The following is a 21,031-nucleotide window of genomic DNA, read 5'->3' on the forward strand; positions in this document are numbered from 1 at the left end:
AATGTTACAACTTATGAAAAATATGAAAGAAAAGGACAATCCTTACCATAATGGCCCTCAGACCACGAGCTCCGGTTTGTCTTTCCATTGCCAGCTGTGCGATCTGCTTCAAGGCCTCCTCAGCAAAGGTAAGCTCAACTTGATCCATACCGAGAAGCGCTTTGTACTGCGGCACCAGGGCGTTGCGAGGTTCTGTCAGGATGCGCACCAACATTTCCACATCCAGGCTGTGGAACGGCACGAGCACCGGGAAACGACCAACAAATTCCTGTCGAACGATGATCATTAGAGAAAATAAACATTTATGTGCAAATTTTTAAATGCTGAAACTTACAGGAATCATTCCGAATTCCACCAAATCCTTCGCTTGAACTTTTCTCAGATTGGCATCACGTTCGACTTGGTCGTTGTCCATTGGTGCGGCCGAAGCTTGAGCTGCACGGCGTCCTTCGGATGAGCTGGCTGGCATGCCAAAACCCAAATACTGTAAGAGGAGCAATAGCGATATGTTTAACAAAATGAATTAAGTGTAGTGCAAAGGCATTTTAGATAGAGATTTATTGTTTAGACATAAATTATTCAATGTTCAATATTCAAAAAATATCAGGGAGCAAAAAGATGCAGAACCCGAACAAAATCTGAAAACACAATGAGAGCATATAGAAAACATATTTTGATTTTGACATCAAATTGAAATCTAAGGGCAGCATGGACTATGTCCAAGGGCTTGACGATCCCTCCCCAGGCCATCTGCGAGTTGTGGGGTTTGCCTAGCATGTGGTTGGGTTTGACAGTGGGCCCTGTTTAATTCCCCAAAGCGCACAAGCCCAACAGACCTGACACGACGGCCCTCCGACGAGACATGAGGTTTGCGCAGGCCCAATAAGCCGCCTGGAAAACCAGTAATTACGATACGGGAAATGTCATATCGATGTCATGGGACTAATTTGTTAATAACTTTTTTCACAAGTAATTTACAATCGTATGTTTTATATAAACATAAAGCACTCAAAGGATACTAAAACTTTTTCTAATAGGTCATTTTTCATTTTCATTTTGCAGCGTTTGGTGGGGCAATGAGAGCGCAAGTCATTCCAAAGCCGATAATAGAGAGGGTAATGGCAAAAGAGTCCGTGCAGACCACTTGAACGCCATGGGGTAGGATAAGGATGGGTTGAAGTGTGGTTCAGATTTGGAATCGTCTCGACACTAATGCAAAATGTAATTGAATGCAAACTAGTCAATGATTAAAGGCTAAAATGATAATTTCAAGATTTCTAGTACAACGTTTTTCTAGTTATTAAAAGCAATGTTTAAAATACAATGTCTTCTTTTTTGCCTTAGAAGCATCTGATGTGGTTTGAAGGCCACTTAGTCATATAGTACAATTATAAGTTATTTAATGTGTTAGCTTTTTGTGACCACATTGAAAATATAAAAAAAATATTGCGAATATAATAGAACACTAACTATTTTTTAACTTTTATTTATGCAGAATGAAAATTAATTGACTTTGTTTGCTCTGAGTGTAGGTTATGCGTTCGTCAAATCACTTTGTTTACCTAAGTCATTGTTTCGTCAATGTTTTTAAGCTGTGTCGACACTACAAACTCAATGTAAGTTGTATAATATAAAAGTGGAAACTGCTAAAGAACTTAGTTTGTTCCATTATATTTTTTGTCAAGGTTGCCTATAGCTTTAAACTGTTCTAACAAGTAGCTTTATCGTTGATTAATTACGGTGATTATCTATTAAGTTCTAATCAAGGTCAGGTATAGGATTCACTTTTCGATGGCAAGCTAAAGCTTCATCACGCCTATTGCCTATCTGTTTGTAAAAATTATCGAGAATGAAGCCGTTATAAGATTGTTCATATACCATCATCATAATGTGTGGTATTTTTTATTATTGCTCTTCGAAGTGAGGCATAACAAAATAAAACTGACACCACGTTCCTAGTTTTGAAAAAACTTCTACTAGTGAATCCAGCAGTCGATTCCCTACGAATATCTTGAATACTTTGTTTTTCAATAAATGCCTAGCTAGCTAAATGTAAGCGTGGCTACGACTCAGCGTCACAGGGAACGCATCAGAAAAGTATTGCCGAAAAGAAGAGAACTCACATCATTATCACTGATGAAAAGGCCTCTGCCTGACTGCACTACCATTCAAGGCTCCAAGACACGATGTCCGTTGGATTACATGCAAATGCCGTAAATTAGTGCGTCAATGCCAGATATGTAACGCGGCACCAAACAAAAATAGTCAACATGTGATACCACCACGACAGGATATGTCTTTGGATGCCATCTCAGTGCTAATGGCGTAAGACCCACCGCGGCAAGGTAACATATCCGAGGGGAAGGACTAAAACTTTTTCTAATAGGTCATTGCTCTAAAACTGAAATTGGCGGCGTGAGAGCCGAATTAGTGTCAAATGACATTGATGTCATGACATTCCATGACATTTTTTTAAATTCGTTATCATGCCTCACACTGTATATTTAGAACAATGACCTGTTGGGCAAAGTTGTAGGATTCTTTAAGCATTACATGTTAATAAAAAAATCCGAGTTGTAGAAGATTTTTGAAAAAAGTTATTAGCAAATTAGTAATAGCAACCCCATGACATTTTTTTGACATTTCCCATCACTGATTACGAACAATATAAGAGATAATGCGACTCGATATATGTAATCGGCAAAGACCTAGGCGACGAATAAAGGATCACGATTGGAAGCTTGGAACAAGGAACTGCAAGTCGCTTGGTTTCGCCGGTTTAGACAGGATGATCTACATCTCCGCAATTTCGATGTCGTGGCGCTGCAGGAGATATGCTGGACAGGACAGAAAGTGTGGAAAAGCGGGCATCGAGCGGCTACCTTCTACCAAAGCTGTGGCACCACCAACGAGTTGGGAACCGACTTCATAGTGCTGGGAAAGATGCGCCAACGCGTGATTGGGTGGCAGCCAATCAACGCAAGGATGTGCAAGCTGAAGATAAAAGGCCGTTTCTTCAACTATAGCATCATCAACGTGCACTGCCCACACGAAGGGAGACCCGACGACGATAAAGAAGCGTTCTAGGCACATCTGGAGCAGACATACGATGGATGCCCACTGCGGGACGTCAAAATGGTCATCGGCGACATGAACGCTCAGGTAGGAAGGGAGGAAATGTATGGACCGGTCATCGGACTGGATAGTCTGCACACCGTATCGAATGATAACGACCAACGATGCATAAACTTCGCAGCCTCCCGCGGAATGGTAGTCCGAAGCACCTTCTTTCCCCGCAAAAATATCCACAAGGCCAAATGGAGATCACCTAACCAAGAAACGGAAAACCAAATCGACAACGTTCTAATCGACAGTACGTCACGAACGTCCGCACTTACCGCAGTGCGAATTTTGAATTCGCCCACTACCTCGTTGCAGTATACCTGCGCTCAAAACTCTCGACGGTGTACAACACGCGTCGAAGTCAAGACGGTAGACTAGCCCAAGGATACGCGCCGCAGCTGGAAGTGGCACTCCCAACGGAAGAGCAGCTAGGCGCAGCGTCTCTTGAAGATGGCTGGAGAGATATTCGATCCGACATTGGAAGCACCGCAACCGCTGCACTAGGCACGGTGCCTCCGGATCAGAGAAACGACTGGTATGACGGCGAATGTGAGCAGTTAGTGGAAGAGAAGAATGCAGCATGGGCGCGATTGCTGCAACACCGCACGAGGGCGAACGAGGCACGATATAAACGGGCGCGGAACAGACAAAACTCGATTTTCCGGAGGAAAAAGCGTCAGCAGGAAGATCGAGACCGTGAAGAGACGGGGCAACTGTACCGCGCTAATAACTCACGAAAGGCCACGTGCCAAAGCCTGATACGTGTAAGGACATAAACGGGAACCTTCTTACGAATGAGCGTGAGGTGATCCAAAGGTGGCAGCAGCACTACGAAGAACACTTGAATGGCGATGTGGTAGACGAAGATGGCCGATGGACCTGGGAGAACGCACGCAGGACATAATTATACCGGCTCCGGATCTCCAGGAAATCCAGGAGGAGAGTGGCCGACTGAAGAACAACAAATCCCCTGGAGTTGACCAACTACCAGGAGAGCTATTAAAAAACGGTGTTAGGGCACTGGCTAGAGCGCTAGGTCATTACCAAGATTTGGGAGGAGGAAGTTTTGCCGTAGGAGTGGATGGAAGGTGTCGTGTGTCCCATTTACAAAAAGGGCGATAAGCTATATTGTAGAAACTACCGCGCAATCACATTGTTCAACGCCGCCTACAAAGTATTCTCCCAAATTATATGCCGTCGACTAACACTAATTGCAAGGGAGTTCGTGGAGCAGTACAAGGTGGGTTTTATGGGCGAACGCTCCACCACAGGTGTTCGCCATTCGCCAAGTACTGCAGAAATGCTGCGAATACAACGTTTCCACACATAATCTATTCATCGACCTTAAAGCCGCATATGATACAATCGATCGGGAACAGCTATGGCAGCTAATGCACGAATACGGATTTCCGGATAAACTGACACGGTTGATCAAAGCGACGATGGGTTTCAGGGGCATTCTCGAGACCCTTCGAAACGCACAAAGGGTTACGGCAAGGTGATGGTCTTTCGTGTCTGCTATTCAACATCGCTTTGGAAGGAGTAATACGAAGGGCAGGTGTTAACACGAGTGGTACAATTTTCAATAAGTCCGTCCAGCTATTTGGCTTCATCGACGACATAGATATTGTCCGCGCCTCGGAATCCTCTCCGACGGCTCTGTGCCTACAACGGCGGAACGGACTAATCCGGATATAGGTCACTGGTTCGCGAATAACAGTCACTAACCGGTACACTGCACTGGGGGATTTCGGTCGGGGAGATAAAATCACTTCACTCTACTATCGCGATCGCGTGTATTGCTGTACGGTGTGAAGAGACGGTTACAACTGACTTTGTGTATAAAGTGGGTTGGATGCAGTGATGGATATGCTTAGTCTATTGGATGTGCTATTGATTGGGGGCTATTGTGTGTCATATGGTAGTATAATTGAGAGCGTGGGAATGGGGTGTATGGTGTGAAGTGCAATATGGTTAACAATTTGGTGTTGTAGTGCTTAGTTTAAATATACAATTTATTGCGGTTGACGCAACATACCGGCCACCAATGAAAGAAGTTCATTATAATTCGAAAAGTGTGCTTAATTCTAACAAAATTCATATACTTAAGATCTATGGTTGATGATAGCAGGATCAGTGTTGCTGGCCTGGGGGCCAGATATTTCGCCAGTAATGGAGGCGGAACGAGAGTCATCATCGATTGGGAGGAGGCACACCTTCACAATTGGTCGGTCTAGTACAGCACCGGATGCAAGCCTGACATCAATTACACGGACTATTCCGTCCGCGCCGGGATGTACAGCTGCAATGCGGCCCACGCTCCACCTGAGCGGGGGAAGATTGTCGTCCTTCAGGAGTACCAGCTTACCGACTAGAACGTTCGGCTGTCGGAAGAAATACTTCGACCGTTGCTGAAGCTGGTGGAGATAGTCCGTAGACCACGATTTCCAGAACGCCTGGGTTCTCCGTTGGATTTCCTGCCAGAGCGATAGCCGATTCTTTGGGATTTGAGACAGGCCGGGCTCGGGGATCGATTGCAGAGCCGACCCAACAAGAAAGTGTCCCGGAGTGAGAAAGTCCATGTCGCTTGGATCCTCCGAGACTGCAGTGAGCGGCCGCGAATTGAGGCAGCTTTCGATTTGGCAGAGAACAGTGTGCATGGCTTCGCTTGGCAGTGCTTCTAGACCCACGACTCTCCGGAAGTGGTGCTTCATGGATTTGACTGCGGCCTCCCAAAGGCCGCCGAACGTTGGTGCGTTTGCAGGAATGAAATTGAACTGGATGGCGGATTCAGCACAGAACGATGCCACTTGCTGGTGGTTGAGCTGCGAACAGAGCTCTCGTAGTTGCTTGTCTGCACCTTTGAAGTTGGTGGCGTTGTCGCAAAACAATGCGATTGGTTTACCACGGCGAGCAACAAACCGTTTCAATGCAGCAATGGAAGCATCGGTGCTGAGATCGCTGACAAGTTCAAGATGCACGGCTTTAGTGACCATGCATACGAAGACGGAGACGTAGGTTCGAATCGGCGCAGCTCTTCTTACTGGAGACTTGAGCCAAACAGGGCCGCAATAATCGACACCGGTGTTGAGGAAGGCTCTTGCTGGTGTTACTCGAACTTTCGGGAGTTGGCCCATCAGCTGACATTCCGACTGCGGTCGGACGCAATAACAACGCAAGCAAGTGTTGACATGTCTCCGTACCAAGTTACGAAGGTGTAGAGGCCAGAATTGCTCACGAATGTGTGCGATCATCGCGCGAGGACCAGCGTGTAGGAGTTGCTTGTGTACCGAATCGATGAGCAGTGACGTTAGTGGGTGCACTTCAGGCAGGAGTATCGGATGCTTACGTGTAAACGAGTACGAGGAGTGGTTTAGCCGGCCACCGACAAGGAGTAATTCATCATGGATGAACGGATGGAGAGTTTTGAGTGGTGATTTTCTTAGATCTGCTTCAGTTCCAGCCCGAACAATAGCGATTTCGTGGCTAAAGCACTCATCTTGAACGACCTTCACGAGGCCGATGAGCGCCTGATGCAGTTCCTCGGCGGTAAGGAACGGTGTAACTTGCAGATCTATTCTAGTTAACTTGGCACGACAATGCCGCACAAAACGGCGACAATAAGCAGCGATGCGGATAAGCCTCGTCAGTGACGAGTATCGATTGAACAGAGTGTGATCGGGTGCCTCGACTGACCGTGAGATAGCTGCAATTGTAGCTGCTTTCATCTCTAGAACTTCTGATTGGAATTCATTAGATTCTGGAATTGTGAACAGGCTTGGCCATTCCGAAGGGTCAGACGATAGCCAAGGTGGGCCTTTCCACCATAGGGCGACGTTGATGAGCTCGCACGGATCAATGCCTCGCGAGATGATATCTGCCGGATTCTCCAAACCGGCGACATGGTTCCAGATTCCTCCTTCAGTCATTCGTTGAACTTCCGCGACACGATTAGCCACGAACGTATTGTAGTTTGTAGGAGGATTGTTCAACCAGTGTAGAGTGATGGAAGAATCTGACCAAAAGTAGGCCTCAGGTGTAATGTTGAGGCTACACACCACGTTTTGGTACAGCTGGGACAGAAGTACAGCAGAACATAGTTCCAAGCGGGGAATTGACAGAGTTTGGATTGGAGCTACGCGGGATTTGGCTGTTAGGAGACGGCACGCGATGATACCATTCATGCCGGTACTTCGTATGTAGATGCACGCTCCGTAGGCATGCTGAGAAGCATCGCAAAATCCATGCAGTTGTATATTTTCTCCTGCACCTGCTGCTTTTACCAAGCGAGGGATGGAGAGGTGTTCGAGAGCTTCTAGACCAAGTCTATAGTTTTCCCACTCGACGTTCAGTGCGTTGGGAAGCGGTTCGTCCCAGTCCAAGTTTGCTTTCCAGAGTTGTTGGACGAACACTTTCGCCCGGATTACCACTGGACCGAGAATGCCCAATGGGTCGAATAACTTGGACATTTCGGAGACGACGATCCGCTTGCTGAGTGGAAGGTTCATGGAGAACTCGGGAACTTTGAACCGGAATGTATCCGACTCAGGATGCCACAATAGTCCGAGTGTGCTAACCGAACCTCGAACGTCGTCGACTTCTACTATCGACCGGTTGTCTTGCAAATCTTCCGGAATTTGGGACAGCACTGCACTAGAGTTGGAGGACCACTTTCTCAGTTCGAAACCTGCGGACCCAAGAATGTTCTGCACACCGGAATATAACTGTACTGCACCTTCCACTGTATCGGAACCGCTGAGGAAATCGTCCACATAGAAATCCTTTCCAATCTTCGACGGGATGTCTCCATCATCACCGAGTGGTCATAGGAGAGTTGTTGTAGACATCGTGTTGCTAAATACGGCGCACTGGATGTGCCGTACGTCACAGTAGTGAGCTCGTAGGAGCGAGCGACGGAATCTGATTCGCTTTGCCAGAATATCCGTTGAAGATGTCGATCGTCTGGATGCACCCAGATCTGCCGGTACATTTTGGTGATATCGGCAACGAGAGCTATCTCATTCGTTCGGAATCTGACGACGATGGAATACAGTGTGTCCTGAACAGTTGGTCCGACCATGAGACAATCATTGAGCGAGATTCCCGTAGAAGACTTGCTGGACCCATCGAAAACCACTCTGCACTTTGTGGTGGTGCTACTTGGCTTGAAAACAGCGTGGTGAGGAAGATAGAATGAGTGGGGATGAGTGGTGTCTTGTAACGGATCTACGGGAACCATATGGCCAAGATCGATATACTCCGCCATGAAGCTGACATACTGTCCTTTCAGATCGGGATTTTTGACTAACCGACGTTGCATCCAATGGTATCGACGAAGAGCGCTAGCTTTGGAGTCACCAAGTTGACTCAAGATGCCTTCCTTTCTAGGTAGGCGCACAATGAAACGACCTGATTCATCATGGGTAGTGGTTTCTGTGAAATATCGCTCACAGGTTGACTCCTCCTTGGACAGTCCACGATTGCCAGGGCAGCTCTCGATTTCCCAGAATCGAGTTAACTGTTTGTCGAGATCTTCCGTAGTGCACAATAGCGCAACTGATTTGGCACATCGGGCTTCAACAGTGGTAGATACAGAACCACTTACTACCCAGCCAAGCACGGTACACTGTAGAACTGGATGACTTGATGGAGAACCAATTCCAACTGGCAGCTGACCTTCTCGGAGTAGACTGAAGAAAAGCTGTGCACCGATGACCATATCGATCCTGTGCGGTGTGGCAAAATCAGGATCGGCGAGAGCTATTGTGGATGGGATGTTCCATTTCGAAACATCGAGTGTCCTTCCCGGAAGATCGTTCGTAATCTTCGGAAGAATGCTGAATTCCAAACTGTTGGAGTAGGTGGAATCAACGGAACTGAACGTTGCAAATGTGCACTGGTGACTATTCACTGTGGATCCACCCATTCCGGCGATAACTGCTGCTCGCTTCTGCCGGTGTAGACCAAGAAGCTGGACGATTCTTTCGGTGATGAAATTCGACTCGAACAGGAATCCAACAGGGTTCGAACGAATGTGGACTTTCCCGTTGGACCGTGGACCTTCACCACGGCAGTCGACAGCAGGACAGTGGAGTATGTGGCCTTCGACGAGCTGGCAGCAGCTAAAGCATTCGAAGTGTGGGGCTGATGGGTGGTGGACGAGATGGATGAGGTGGACGGAGTGATCATGGGAAGCCGAGATGACTCACCGTCAGTGTTAGAGGTGGATGGTTGATTCCTAATTGGTAGTTTTGCTTGGGGTTGGGTGGTACGATCATTGGGGAGGACGGATGTAACAGAGTGTGGTGCTTCTCGTTGCATCTCCGGCAGGGTTTCGATGAACATTCACGACTGAGATGGTTGGACGACAGACAATTCCAGCATAGTTTCTTCTTGCGAACAGTGTCTTGCTTCTGCTCCTGCTGCATCTGTTTGAACACCTCGCAGTCATAAATACGGTGGGGTTGATGACACACAAGGCAACTGAATTTAGGTGGAAACGGCTTTGAAACGGATGCGGTGTGAGCAACAGAGAGGCGAGGCTTGTCCCGGGGAGGGGAGGGTATCACGCTTCCACTATTCAGTGAAAGCAGAATCCGTGCTTGATCCTTCAAGAAAGTGATCAACTCGCTATACTTCGGAATTTCTTGCCTATCGTTGCTTGTCGACCTCTCCCACTCCCTCAACATGCTCTGACCCAAACGACTACACACCATGTGTACTAGTAGCGAGCTCCATTGCGTGGTCGGCTCCCCCAATGTCGTTAAAATCTTTACGTGGCGTTCGAAATGGTCGACAAGTGATAGAATTGCAGAAGAAGATTCCTTCCTCACGGGCTCAACATTGAAAAGCGAGTTGATGTGGTTTTTGATCAACAGGCGCTTGTTATCGTACCGACTAACCAGAAGATCCCACGCAATCTTGTAATTGTCCCCGGTAATGCTCGTGGTATCCAGCAGACGCTTGACTGGGTCCTTGAGCGCCGCCAGCAAGTAGTGAAACTTGTCCACAGCTGCCAAATCCTTATTATTGTGGATCAAACTACGATAGGCGTCGTAGAATGGGATCCAATTATCCATCTCACCATCGAATGTGGGCAGATCAATCTTCGGTAGTCGGACGACAGAGGAAGAAACGTGAGACGCTTGGGCAGAAGGCGTGCTATTCTGCTTATTCAATGTGAGAAAATCCCGGAGCTTGTAATACAAGTCCTCCATATCACTGCGCTTCTTGACAAACGTCGCCTTCGTTTCGGCTTTCTCCTCCATGAGTAATTCCACCTCAATGGACACGTTTACAAAACGATCGTATAACTGATCCAACCTCAGTAATCTTGAGTCGATCTTACTCTGATCGACCTCGGCATCATACTCATTAACGAACGTTTCTATAGTTTTGATGGCGTCCACAGTGACACTCATCAATTTCGAGCGTTCTCGAAGCGCCATTTTGCTTCCTCAGAACGCCACGAACAACAAAACCACCACAACCCAAACAATTACAAAAACTACGATGCCGGTCCACTCCACCAATCCAAATTCCAAAAAGTTACTCTACTATGGAGTACTCACCGTAGTCTCGCCGACCCAATACTACCACACTCTACTCACGATAGCACAGGTTCTGACGCCCAAACCTGGAAACGGGATGGTACAGGTTCTGACGCCCAAACCTGGAAACGAGATGACAAGGTTCTGACGCCCAAACCAAGAAACGTGTTGGCACAGGTTCTAACGAACAAACCTGGAAACGGTTGTTCTAGTTTTAACGACAAACCAGAAAACGAATGCACTATTGGGTTTTATCGCTCTACCCGTAAACGGTTTCACTGCACTAGCGCTTTTCTACCACCAAAATGTCCTCTTTGGACCACTGTGTACTGTGCTTTCTTTCTGGTTCAATTATTCAATTGTCCAGTCCAGAGTCCATACAGTTCACTCTTCGTCACACACACGGCGATCTGAATCACACGCGACCCGGAATGCGACGGGAAATCCCAATCTCCACCGACCAAATCACACCGAAGTCCCAGCACCGATCACAAATCGGAGAATTAATTAATTGCCCCACAATAAGCAATCAATCACCTTTCCCCACTTCACTGTATCTGGTCGCACATGCGACAACAATTGCACTACCAATGTGCGCTTGTTTCCCACTCGAATGGAACGATAATCCGCTTCGAACGGACCAAAAAGATGTCCGCGCCTCGGAATCCTCTCCGACGGCTCTGTGCCTACAACGGCGGAACGGACTAATCCGGATATAGGTCACTGGTTCGCGAATAACAGTCACTAACCGGTACACTGCACTGGGGGATTTCGGTCGGGGAGATAAAATCACTTCACTCTACTATCGCGATCGCGTGTATTGCTGTACGGTGTGAAGAGACGGTTACAACTGACTTTGTGTATAAAGTGGGTTGGATGCAGTGATGGATATGCTTAGTCTATTGGATGTGCTATTGATTGGGGGCTATTGTGTGTCATATGGTAGTATAATTGAGAGCGTGGGAATGGGGTGTATGGTGTGAAGTGCAATATGGTTAACAATTTGGTGTTGTAGTGCTTAGTTTAAATATACAATTTATTGCGGTTGACGCAACAGATATTATGGCACGTAACTTTGAGAGGATGGAGGAAGCATACATCAGACTGAAGAGGGAGGCTAAGCGGACTTTCCTAAAATGATACCAGCCAAGAAATTCGGAGACGCATAGTGGCTGGAAGTCGTACGTACTTTGGACTCCGACGCTCCGACCGAATAGAGTTCCCCGCCGAACCAAACTGACAATCTACAAAACGCTCATTAGACCGGTAGTCCTCTACGGACACGATACCTGGACGATGTTCGTGGAGGACCAACGCGCACTTGGAGTTTTCGAAAGGAAAGTGCTGCGTACCATCCATGGAGGGGTGCAGATGGCGGACGGTACGTGGAGGAGGCGAATGAACCACGAGTTGCATGAGCTGCTGGGAGAACCATCCATCGTTCACACCGCGAAAATCGGACGACTGCGGTGGGCCGGGCACGTAGCCAGAATGACAGTAACCTGGTGAAAATGGTTCTCCACAACGATCCTACGGGCACAAGAAGGTGAGGGCAATGGCAAAGTTGATCGATCAGGTGGAAGATGACTTGCGGACTCTCCGTACACTGCGTGGTTGGCGACGTGTAGCCATGAACCGAGCCGAATGGAGAAGACTGAAGCCGAATGGATATACCGCACAGGCCACTTCGGCTTTGGTCTGAATAAATAAATAATATGAAATCATAATTTGTTTTCAAATATAAATCAGCAATATTGAATACATATTTTGATCTCATTTTGCTGTAGATTTCTAAACCCGAGCAAAGTCTGAAAACATAACGAGAGCATATAGAAAACATATTTTGAATTCAACATCAAATTGAAATCATAATTTGTTTTCAAATATAAATCATCATGATTGATAACATATTTTAATCTCATTTTGCTGTAGATTTCTAAATTGTATGATCTGACATCAACCTGTGTACTTATTTTGTTATAGGAACCAATATCAAATTTAGTTTTCGATTTGCTCTCATCGATAGCAGGAATAGTTTTCGATTTGATGTCACAGTCAGATTTTTCTGCTATACATTTTGTTATTTTAACCGTTTAAACGACCAAAAAGATATCAAATTAAGTAATTATATTCGGCGATTTCACAATATCAAAACGAGTTATCGTTTTGCTCTCAAACTTTGCTCGGGAACCGTATGATCTGACATCAAACTGAGTCCTTATTTAGTTATCGGAACCAACACGGAGAATTGAGAATACACATTTCATGTATGAAAATCACCCACCTTCGGAATCTATATGAAGCTGTCAAAAAGGTGAGTGATTTTATAATATGCAGAATGGGGGGAAAGTACCCATCTTCAAATAGTTCTACTGTGTTAGAAATGTGAGTTCTTTTTATGCCTTTATGATTGAAAAAATAGTTAGCAATTTTTTATTGAAGAATGGCGTCTCAAAAAATACCTGTCTTTTTATTTAAAGCAATTTATTTGAAACAGATAAAGTACTAGTAAGCTGTACTAACGCTGAAGCTTTACACAATAAGTAAAATGTGGGAACCTTCAAAGAAGATGATAAGCATTGAAAGTAAGTTAAGATTTTGTTTTACAATGTTCCCGATTCTAAGGTTAACTAATTTTGTGTTTTATTTTTCAGATAACTTTTCTTTGGATCGCTATAAGCATCGCACACGGTATTGCATTCAAAAACAACGGCGGGTCAGGATACCTTTATACATACATGGCTTCAAGACGAAACAACTATTTTGCAAAAGGACAAAGGACGTACGAAAAAGCACAAATGGCAGGCTCAATATATCTTATATACGTTTGGTGAAAATATGTATTCAATAACTTCGAATGTTTAAAATTTAAAACATCAAAGATCAAATAAATCACTCGATTGTTGTGTTGTTTTGAAATGTACTTATTTGTGATCAAAATTTATTATTAGACGAAAATCCTCAATGCTGACATTATTTTTACTGCAGGTGGGTGTTTTTTACCCATCCGAACAAAAATTTTGCGTCTTGAAGGTGGTTGAAAAGTACACATCTATTTTGACGTACAAGCCTTCTTCCCACTTATGGGTAAAGCCACTTTAACCACCTTATGGGTTAGTCCAGTTATCTCGGAGATGGGTGAAAAAACACCCACTTCTGAGTATTCCAATTTCTCTGTGAATAGCCTCCCCGTTATGTGGCGACAAAGAGAAAGCCTTTCATACAGCTAAATCTCAATCACAGCTCGGAAGCTCAGCAGCTTTCGGAAAAATCGGGTACAGACGTATCCTCTCGGATCCGTTGTAGATGAATTTTGGACAGCGGAGATTTACATGACGAATCGATTCCCAGTACAAGAAGTAGGCACAAGCGGAGGGCGCAGCTCAGCCATAGCCATGGTTAATATACAATATACTCGGATGATCGACTGGCTGACAAGATCAGATGGGCTGGAACCAGTAGTCATTGCAGGCGAGTTTAATGCGTGGGAAATGTCATGGGGCAGCCGATTCACTAAACAAATGGGAGGAACGTTTTTAGAGGCCTAGGCTAGACAGTATGCCAGGAAAATATGGCTCTAAAAGCACATTTCATCGTAATTGAGTCGAATCGTTTATCCACGCAACGTTCTGCAGACCCAGCTTTCCACCTTCCAAACTGAATACAAGGACGTTACCGATACCGTTATTGAAGCCACTTGCACCTTGCACACTGAGAATGTTTGAACAATCACAGACCATTGATTCATGGAATAGCAACCATAGATATGTGTAGGCAGTCAAAGCTAAAGTTAAATTAATTTCAATTACTCTTTTTGGTTAAAAGACTATTATTCTTCCATTTACTTCCACTATTCACTTTTTATGTATGTTGATACATAAAAAGTGAATAGTGGAAGTAAATGGAAGAATAATAGTCTTTTAACCTTGTAGCATTTCCCCTAAGACGCTCTAAAATAATTAATCATTACTCTTTTTGAAGAGCCAAAGAAAAATTCCTAAGGGCCCTCCTTAGCCGTGCGGTAAGATGCGCGGCTACAAAGCAAGACCATGAGACCATGCTGAGGGTGGCTGGGTTCGATTCCCGTTGCCGGTCTAGACAATTTTCGGATTGGAAATTGTCTCGACTTCCTTGGGCATAAAAGTATCATCGTGTTAGCCTCATGATATACGAATGCAAAAATGGTAACCTGGCTTAGAAACCTCGCAGTTAATAACTGTGGAAGTGCTTAATGAACACTAAGCTGCGAGGCGGCAATATCCCAGTGGGGGATGCAATGCCAATGAAGAAGAAGAGAAAGAAAATTCCTACAATATACCTTTTTTGTGCTCTACAGTGGTGTAACCCCATAACCCGAGCAAAGTTTGAAATCAAATTTGAATCAGATTTTGCTTTTATGATGTCAGTAATTTGATTACTCCAGTTGATCTCGTTTTGTATGGATTAACGGTTAACACAGCAGAAATGAGAGCATATTTTTCCACTGTGAAATCGTTCTGAAAACAAATTTTGCTGTTGATAAAATCAACATGATTACTAAATTTGATATCATAAGATTCTTAATTTGATATAAAAAGGAGTATTCAATTAGATTATTGTTATGAGCATTCACAACATCAGCATATTTTGTTTGCAGATTGCTTTTATTTTTCGTAAAACACACTTTAGATAATCGACAGCATAATTTGATGTGAAGCTGCTATCATTATGATCAAGATTTTTTTATGTATACAGGTTATCCGACTTTTCAATTAGAGATGGTCGGGTTTCACATTTTGTAAACCCAAACCCGACCCGAACCCGATTTAGAAATTCCTTTCAAACCCGGACCCGACCCGAACCCGGAATGAAAAATCTTATCAAACCCGAACCCGACAATTTTTGCAGTCTTAAACCCGAGCTGGACCCGAACTATTTTTTGGCGGAAAACTCAAACTAGATATTTTACATTTCTCTTTACACTCAAAAGGGTATAGGCTCAAACAACGAACCATAATAATTCAAATTACAAGAAGCGAATAAAAAATATTCAATACTTTATTTATTAAACTCGTACCCGACCCAAACCCGACATTTTATCATCTCACAAACCCGTACCCGACCCGAACCCGACATTGTTCTAATTTTCCAAACCCGAAACCCGACCATCTCTATTGTCAATATCCTCAACTCAGCCATCTTGGATTTTTGTATGGAATTTATGCTCGTTTGTTTACGTTTTGCACTGAAGATGTATGTTTCCCCCTCGCGCTGGTTATTCCCATCTACTGACGAAGTCGGATAACCTGTACATAAAAAAATCTTGATTATGATAACTGAAGAATGCATATTGAAAACAAGTTGCGATATCAACTAACAATAGACTAACAATAGACAATTTTGTTTTCAATATAATCTCAACAGCAGAGCTTAATATCAATTTGCTTTCATTTTGTTAACCGACTTTGCTCGGGAAGCTAGACAGCGGTACAAAAAGAGCAAGGTGCTGATAGCAAATGTTGACAGTGAAACATTTAACTTGATCCTTAGATTAGCTTAGATGTTTTTATATGAATTTTTTCCTTGAAGCATCAGGACTTGCTTTCCTTGAAGCAGACAGGAATTTTAAAAAAAATCAGATCATATTTTTAGGGATATTTTAATCCCCTTAAATAGTAAAAGACTAACCGATTAAATATTTCAATCGATACATATCCTTAAACTAGAGGTCAAAAACTATGATCTAACGGCTTAACATCTGAGGTGCATTCACTTTGCGTAATAATTGCCTTAAGGCATAGCGTGTGGCGACGAAAATTGGGTCCATTACGATAATTCAAAACGCAGAAAGTCATAGGAAAGCCCGGACATGCCTCTACAGCGACGCCCAAAACGAATATTCACTGCGCCAAGGTTCTGCTCTGCATTTGTTGAAACCAAGTGAATTGAGGCAGAACGCAATTGATATGTTTGAGACGGGCACTGAAGGGAAAAAATCATAAAGGTTGTGTTCAAAACACGACCGCAAACGTCAAACAACGGAAGGTCATCTTTGCGATTGATCATTAGCATTAGCATTAGCATTGAGCATTTCGCACAAATTCGTAGGTGGTATAAGCCAAAACTATTGTATGAGAGTAGCAACACTTTCATTCGTAACCACAGATATTGATTTGGGACTAAATCGCTATCTCTTAGATGGAAGCAATGCACTCTCCAATAATCGAGATCTATCCTGGGCACGTCCTTGCGAATGCTGAGGAAGGGAAAGGATGGTTAGTTGGACACCTACTTAAGAAAGATGCTCTCTACGACCTCTCATAGGTGCCACGGGAGGTTTTTGGATTTCTACTGTTGAAGGTTTAACAGTAGAAATCGTTCTGGTAGAACGTGAAACACAGAAAGAACTAAGATAGAAATACAAAGTAGAAAAGGGACGAGCCTGGAATTGAACCCACGACCTCCTGCTTATAAGGCAGAAGCGGTAGCCACTAGACTGTCACTAGGTGTAAGTGAAATTTTTGTTGAATTTGAGTTGACTACAGCGAAAAATGTTTTGGTTTTAGAGCTTTGCCGCAATATGTTGATATAAGTTGTACGTTGTTTGTAATAAATGTGAAATTTTACATAAAATTTGTATTTTTTGGAGCGAAAAAATATTGAAAAACTTCGCAACCCATTTTTTACGAAACTAAGTTTTTGTCACTTACACTCCTTTGCGTTTCATCCCCTCAATCAACCCATGCATTTTCTGTTAAAACTCGCCACTGCGCTCACCATTATAGATGGGCCTTTAGCCTTCGTTATGCCATATGGCTTTTATGTCAAATTACGTTATTAGGATTGACTTTACATCAAATGACCCAGACCCGTTATGACCTACATACCTACATTTTTACTAATTTTATTTTATGCGTATCCCACTATTTAGTAGATTGCATTATGTTCGTAGCATTACGATCTTACAGTCTAAGGTGATTCATTTTCAGCTGAGGGGCTAAGTATACAGGCCTATTATACTGAACGTCTAACGGTTGACGTATTGCCCAGTGTTAAGATATCGCAGATAGGCTGAAGCCGAAACGGGATAATAACAGACTACCAGAAGAATTTGCAAAAACATAATTTTCCAGACATTCATATTTTATTCGATCAAGCAATATGCACCAAACGATGCAGACAGTCAGTCCGTTGAATAAATGTCAAGAACAAAATTTAACCGGTTTTCTGTTTCCGCCAGACTGTTTTTTGTGCAGCCTCGTACCAGGGGCCTCTTAGCGGTTGGGTGAAATTTTATGATTTAACTCATGCGCGAGCTGGACAGAATAGTTTAGCAACGGAAACGAAATAAACTCTTAATAAATCATTATAGGGCTGCTACGGGATGTCTGAAATCAAATTCCCATATGCACTAGACTGACCTCCCGCTGCTTGATATTCAGACAATCGTGTTGCCAGCATTTCGATGTCCGTGGTAACAAAAATATCCCAGATATAACAAAACAACTTTCCGAGAATCCACGGGTTAAACGTTAAAGTTAACAAGATGTGGATTCTTTGTTCGCTTTAGAGAGAGAGAGAGTGAAATATCTAAATAGTGGACCTTTAGACTTTCTCACCACAGCTATTTCATTTACATGCCTGCCATGCATTCATTGTCATAAGAGACTTTATAGACACAAGATATTGACAAACTACGGTGGACCAGACATGTAGTAAGAATTTCGGACAACAACCTGATAGTAATCCGATTAGTTCTGACCTCTTATTTTTCACTACTCACTAAGAGAAGTAATCACATCTTAATTCTCACCTATCACATCTCACTTCTCTTTCTCATTTCTCATTATCCACTTTTCACTACTTACTTTACTTCGAACATCCCACTTTCCAGTATTCTCTTCTCATTTCTCAGCACTCACTTCGCACTTCGCTCTTTTCCATTATCACTTCACATACTTGATAAGGAAACAAATTTTAATTTTTCTGCCAAATGATCCTTTCGGCCAAGTGACTCTAACCGTCAAAAATGAACCGATAAATTGATGGAATCAATCCGGGTAAAAATCGAGACCAGAGTATTGCAGGAAATAAATTTTGCAGTATGTATTGATATAATAATAGAAAATGAACAAAATGTAAAACAAATGTCTAAGAATTTCATGCCTTTGCAATTGTGCCATAACATAAAAAATGTTGTTTGTCAATTGGTAGAACTTTTCTATAAATTTCAACTGTCAATAATTCTACCTACCTTCTCATTCAGTCGCCTGGCAATCAACCGGTCCAGTCCCGTGTACGCACCGGAAGCCACGAACAAAATATTAGTCGTATCCACCTGAACAGTTTCGCCTCTTAACTTCCGTGGCGAATTCCGTTCGGGCACATTCACGATTGTACCTTCCAGCATTTTTAGCATGCCTTGTTGAACACCCTCACCACCAACATCGCGGAGCTGGTGAATCCCGGGAACGGCACCAATCTTATCGACTTCATCCAGAAATACGATTCCGGTCTGTGCTCGTTCCACACTAAAACAAAATAGTCGTGATTGGTATCGTGTCTACTCTCTATACTACCGTTATACGCATAATTGTCCCATGTATATAGGGAATCCTAGCAAACATGGGACAAATATGCGTATGACGGCAGTATTATACAATTCGCTAAAAATCATGAATATGTCAATCTGTACCTGTAATTGGCATCCTGAAGCAGTTTGGCGATCACACTTTCGATGTCCTCTCCAACGTAGCCAGCTTGTGTCAGCGTGGTGCAATCACAAATGGCAAACGGGACGTCCAAACACTTGGCAATAGTTTGCGCTAGAAGTGTTTTACCCGAACCGGTCGGGCCTAGCATTAGAATGTTGCTTTTCTCCAGTCTGAGCTCGTGGGTTTTCTTGTCAAGCAGCTCTGAACCCGGGTGGTGTGCTTGCGATGCGTTTGATGAAGCCATAGGCGGACGAGGTACTTCTGAGGGAGCCGAACTCATCATGGTGTGACCGATGCCGGAGATGTGAAGCAGGTCACCACTGCGGGACATGGCATCTATTTGCTGCGCACCAGACTGTCCGCCACTGCTCGCCGGGGGCGGCAGATTGTGATAGATCCGTTTGTAATGGTTGTACACGGCCACGGAGAGGACTTTCTTGGCAAGCTCTTGACCAACGACGTGTCGATCGAGATATTCCATGATCTTTTTCGGCGGTGGAGGAGGCTTTCGTTGCCCTTTGGTTTCCGTGTCTTTCATGGTCTTCTTCGAATCCACTTCACTTAGCACCACAAAAAAGTGATGACATTTTTCGCACTTCACGAACCTCGTGGAGCTAACGAAAGTTTCGACATGAGTGCAGGGATCACCACACTTTGGACAGGAAAGAACATTCTTTTTATTTGGAGGTTCCTTACCATTGCCATCCTTGCCGCCACCGGAGCTAGACGCTGATGAACCACCCGAACCGGACCCAGGCGTGTTTGAGTCATCCTTGGAAGATTTTGCACATGTGGATGAAACATGGAACCTTCGCAGCTGATTGTGTCCCTTTGAATGGGTCTCTGCTCTGATTTGGCTGCAGCAATGAGTGTGATCTGAGAAAGCGCAGTGCTGATGATTGTGCTGGTGTGAGGCTACCAGACAGAGTAAACCTGAAATCGTAAAATAGAGAGATTATCAGAAAGGGATTCGAAACGGTTTTCTACAATTTGTTCATTTTGCAACAGTCATGGAAACAATGTGTTTATAGTTTGATTGTTATTTTTTTACATTGTTTTGTCTAACTTTAACCATGGGCCTCCGGCGATATTTGTTAGGTAGACCGTTCAAATAAAAGCATTAACTAATCAATCGTGCAACTGCACGCACGGGCACGGTCTGTTTTATGACGCCTAATCAGTACAGCGCAGCACTAACTGATTGGGAGATTTTATAGGCCAATGCCCCAACCAATGTAAACCAGTAAGATGACCTTCACATGAAACAGCAATGAATAAACCAATGCGCAACAGCTGATTGGAAGGTAACTTTGTTGTGTTTCTTTCTATTGCATAGAACATGCAACTTTGCCCTGTTGATTGTTACGTATTCGTTATAATAAGAACTCTCATAACAGATAAACCTTTCCGGCGTGAACATTTATAAGGGGTAAAATTAAACAAGTTTGGGAAAATATCGAATTTCTTACAATTCAGTGCATTGTGTGGAGAATATAGAAAAGTTGTGGAAAATTAGTATTTGGCAGGTTTTGACCTATCATTGTTCAAAATAGAGCTTTTGTACTGTTGTTTTTGACTTCCATTCATTCAATGAAAGAGAGCATGCTTAAAGTAGGAAACTGATCTGCAAATACGTATCTGTTGGTACAAATAATTTCATGTGGG

At 43.9% G+C, this 21,031-nt stretch overlaps 2 protein-coding genes across 3 annotated transcripts in view; both read right to left on the reverse strand.

Annotated features, from left to right (window-relative positions):
* Window positions 1-21,031, reverse strand: part of LOC134225412 (ATP-dependent Clp protease ATP-binding subunit clpX-like, mitochondrial) — a 119,414-nt gene that overhangs the window by 976 nt on the left and 97,407 nt on the right. For both annotated transcript variants that reach the window (XM_062705471.1, XM_062705472.1), the window contains exons 3-6: window positions 19,348-20,299; window positions 18,907-19,183; window positions 335-484; window positions 47-268 (exon numbers count right to left, since the gene is read on the reverse strand). In XM_062705471.1, coding sequence (XP_062561455.1) covers window positions 47-268; window positions 335-484; window positions 18,907-19,183; window positions 19,348-20,299 — 1,601 coding nt within the window. The remainder of the gene's footprint in view (window positions 1-46; window positions 269-334; window positions 485-18,906; window positions 19,184-19,347; window positions 20,300-21,031) is intronic.
* Window positions 5,229-6,851, reverse strand: LOC134227511 (uncharacterized). Its single transcript, XM_062709057.1, has one exon. The coding sequence runs from the start codon at window positions 6,849-6,851 to the stop codon at window positions 5,229-5,231; it is 1,623 nt and encodes a 540-aa protein (XP_062565041.1).

Source organism: Armigeres subalbatus, chromosome 3 (genome assembly GCF_024139115.2).
Source record: "Armigeres subalbatus isolate Guangzhou_Male chromosome 3, GZ_Asu_2, whole genome shotgun sequence".
Taxonomy (NCBI): Eukaryota; Metazoa; Arthropoda; class Insecta; order Diptera; family Culicidae; genus Armigeres; species Armigeres subalbatus.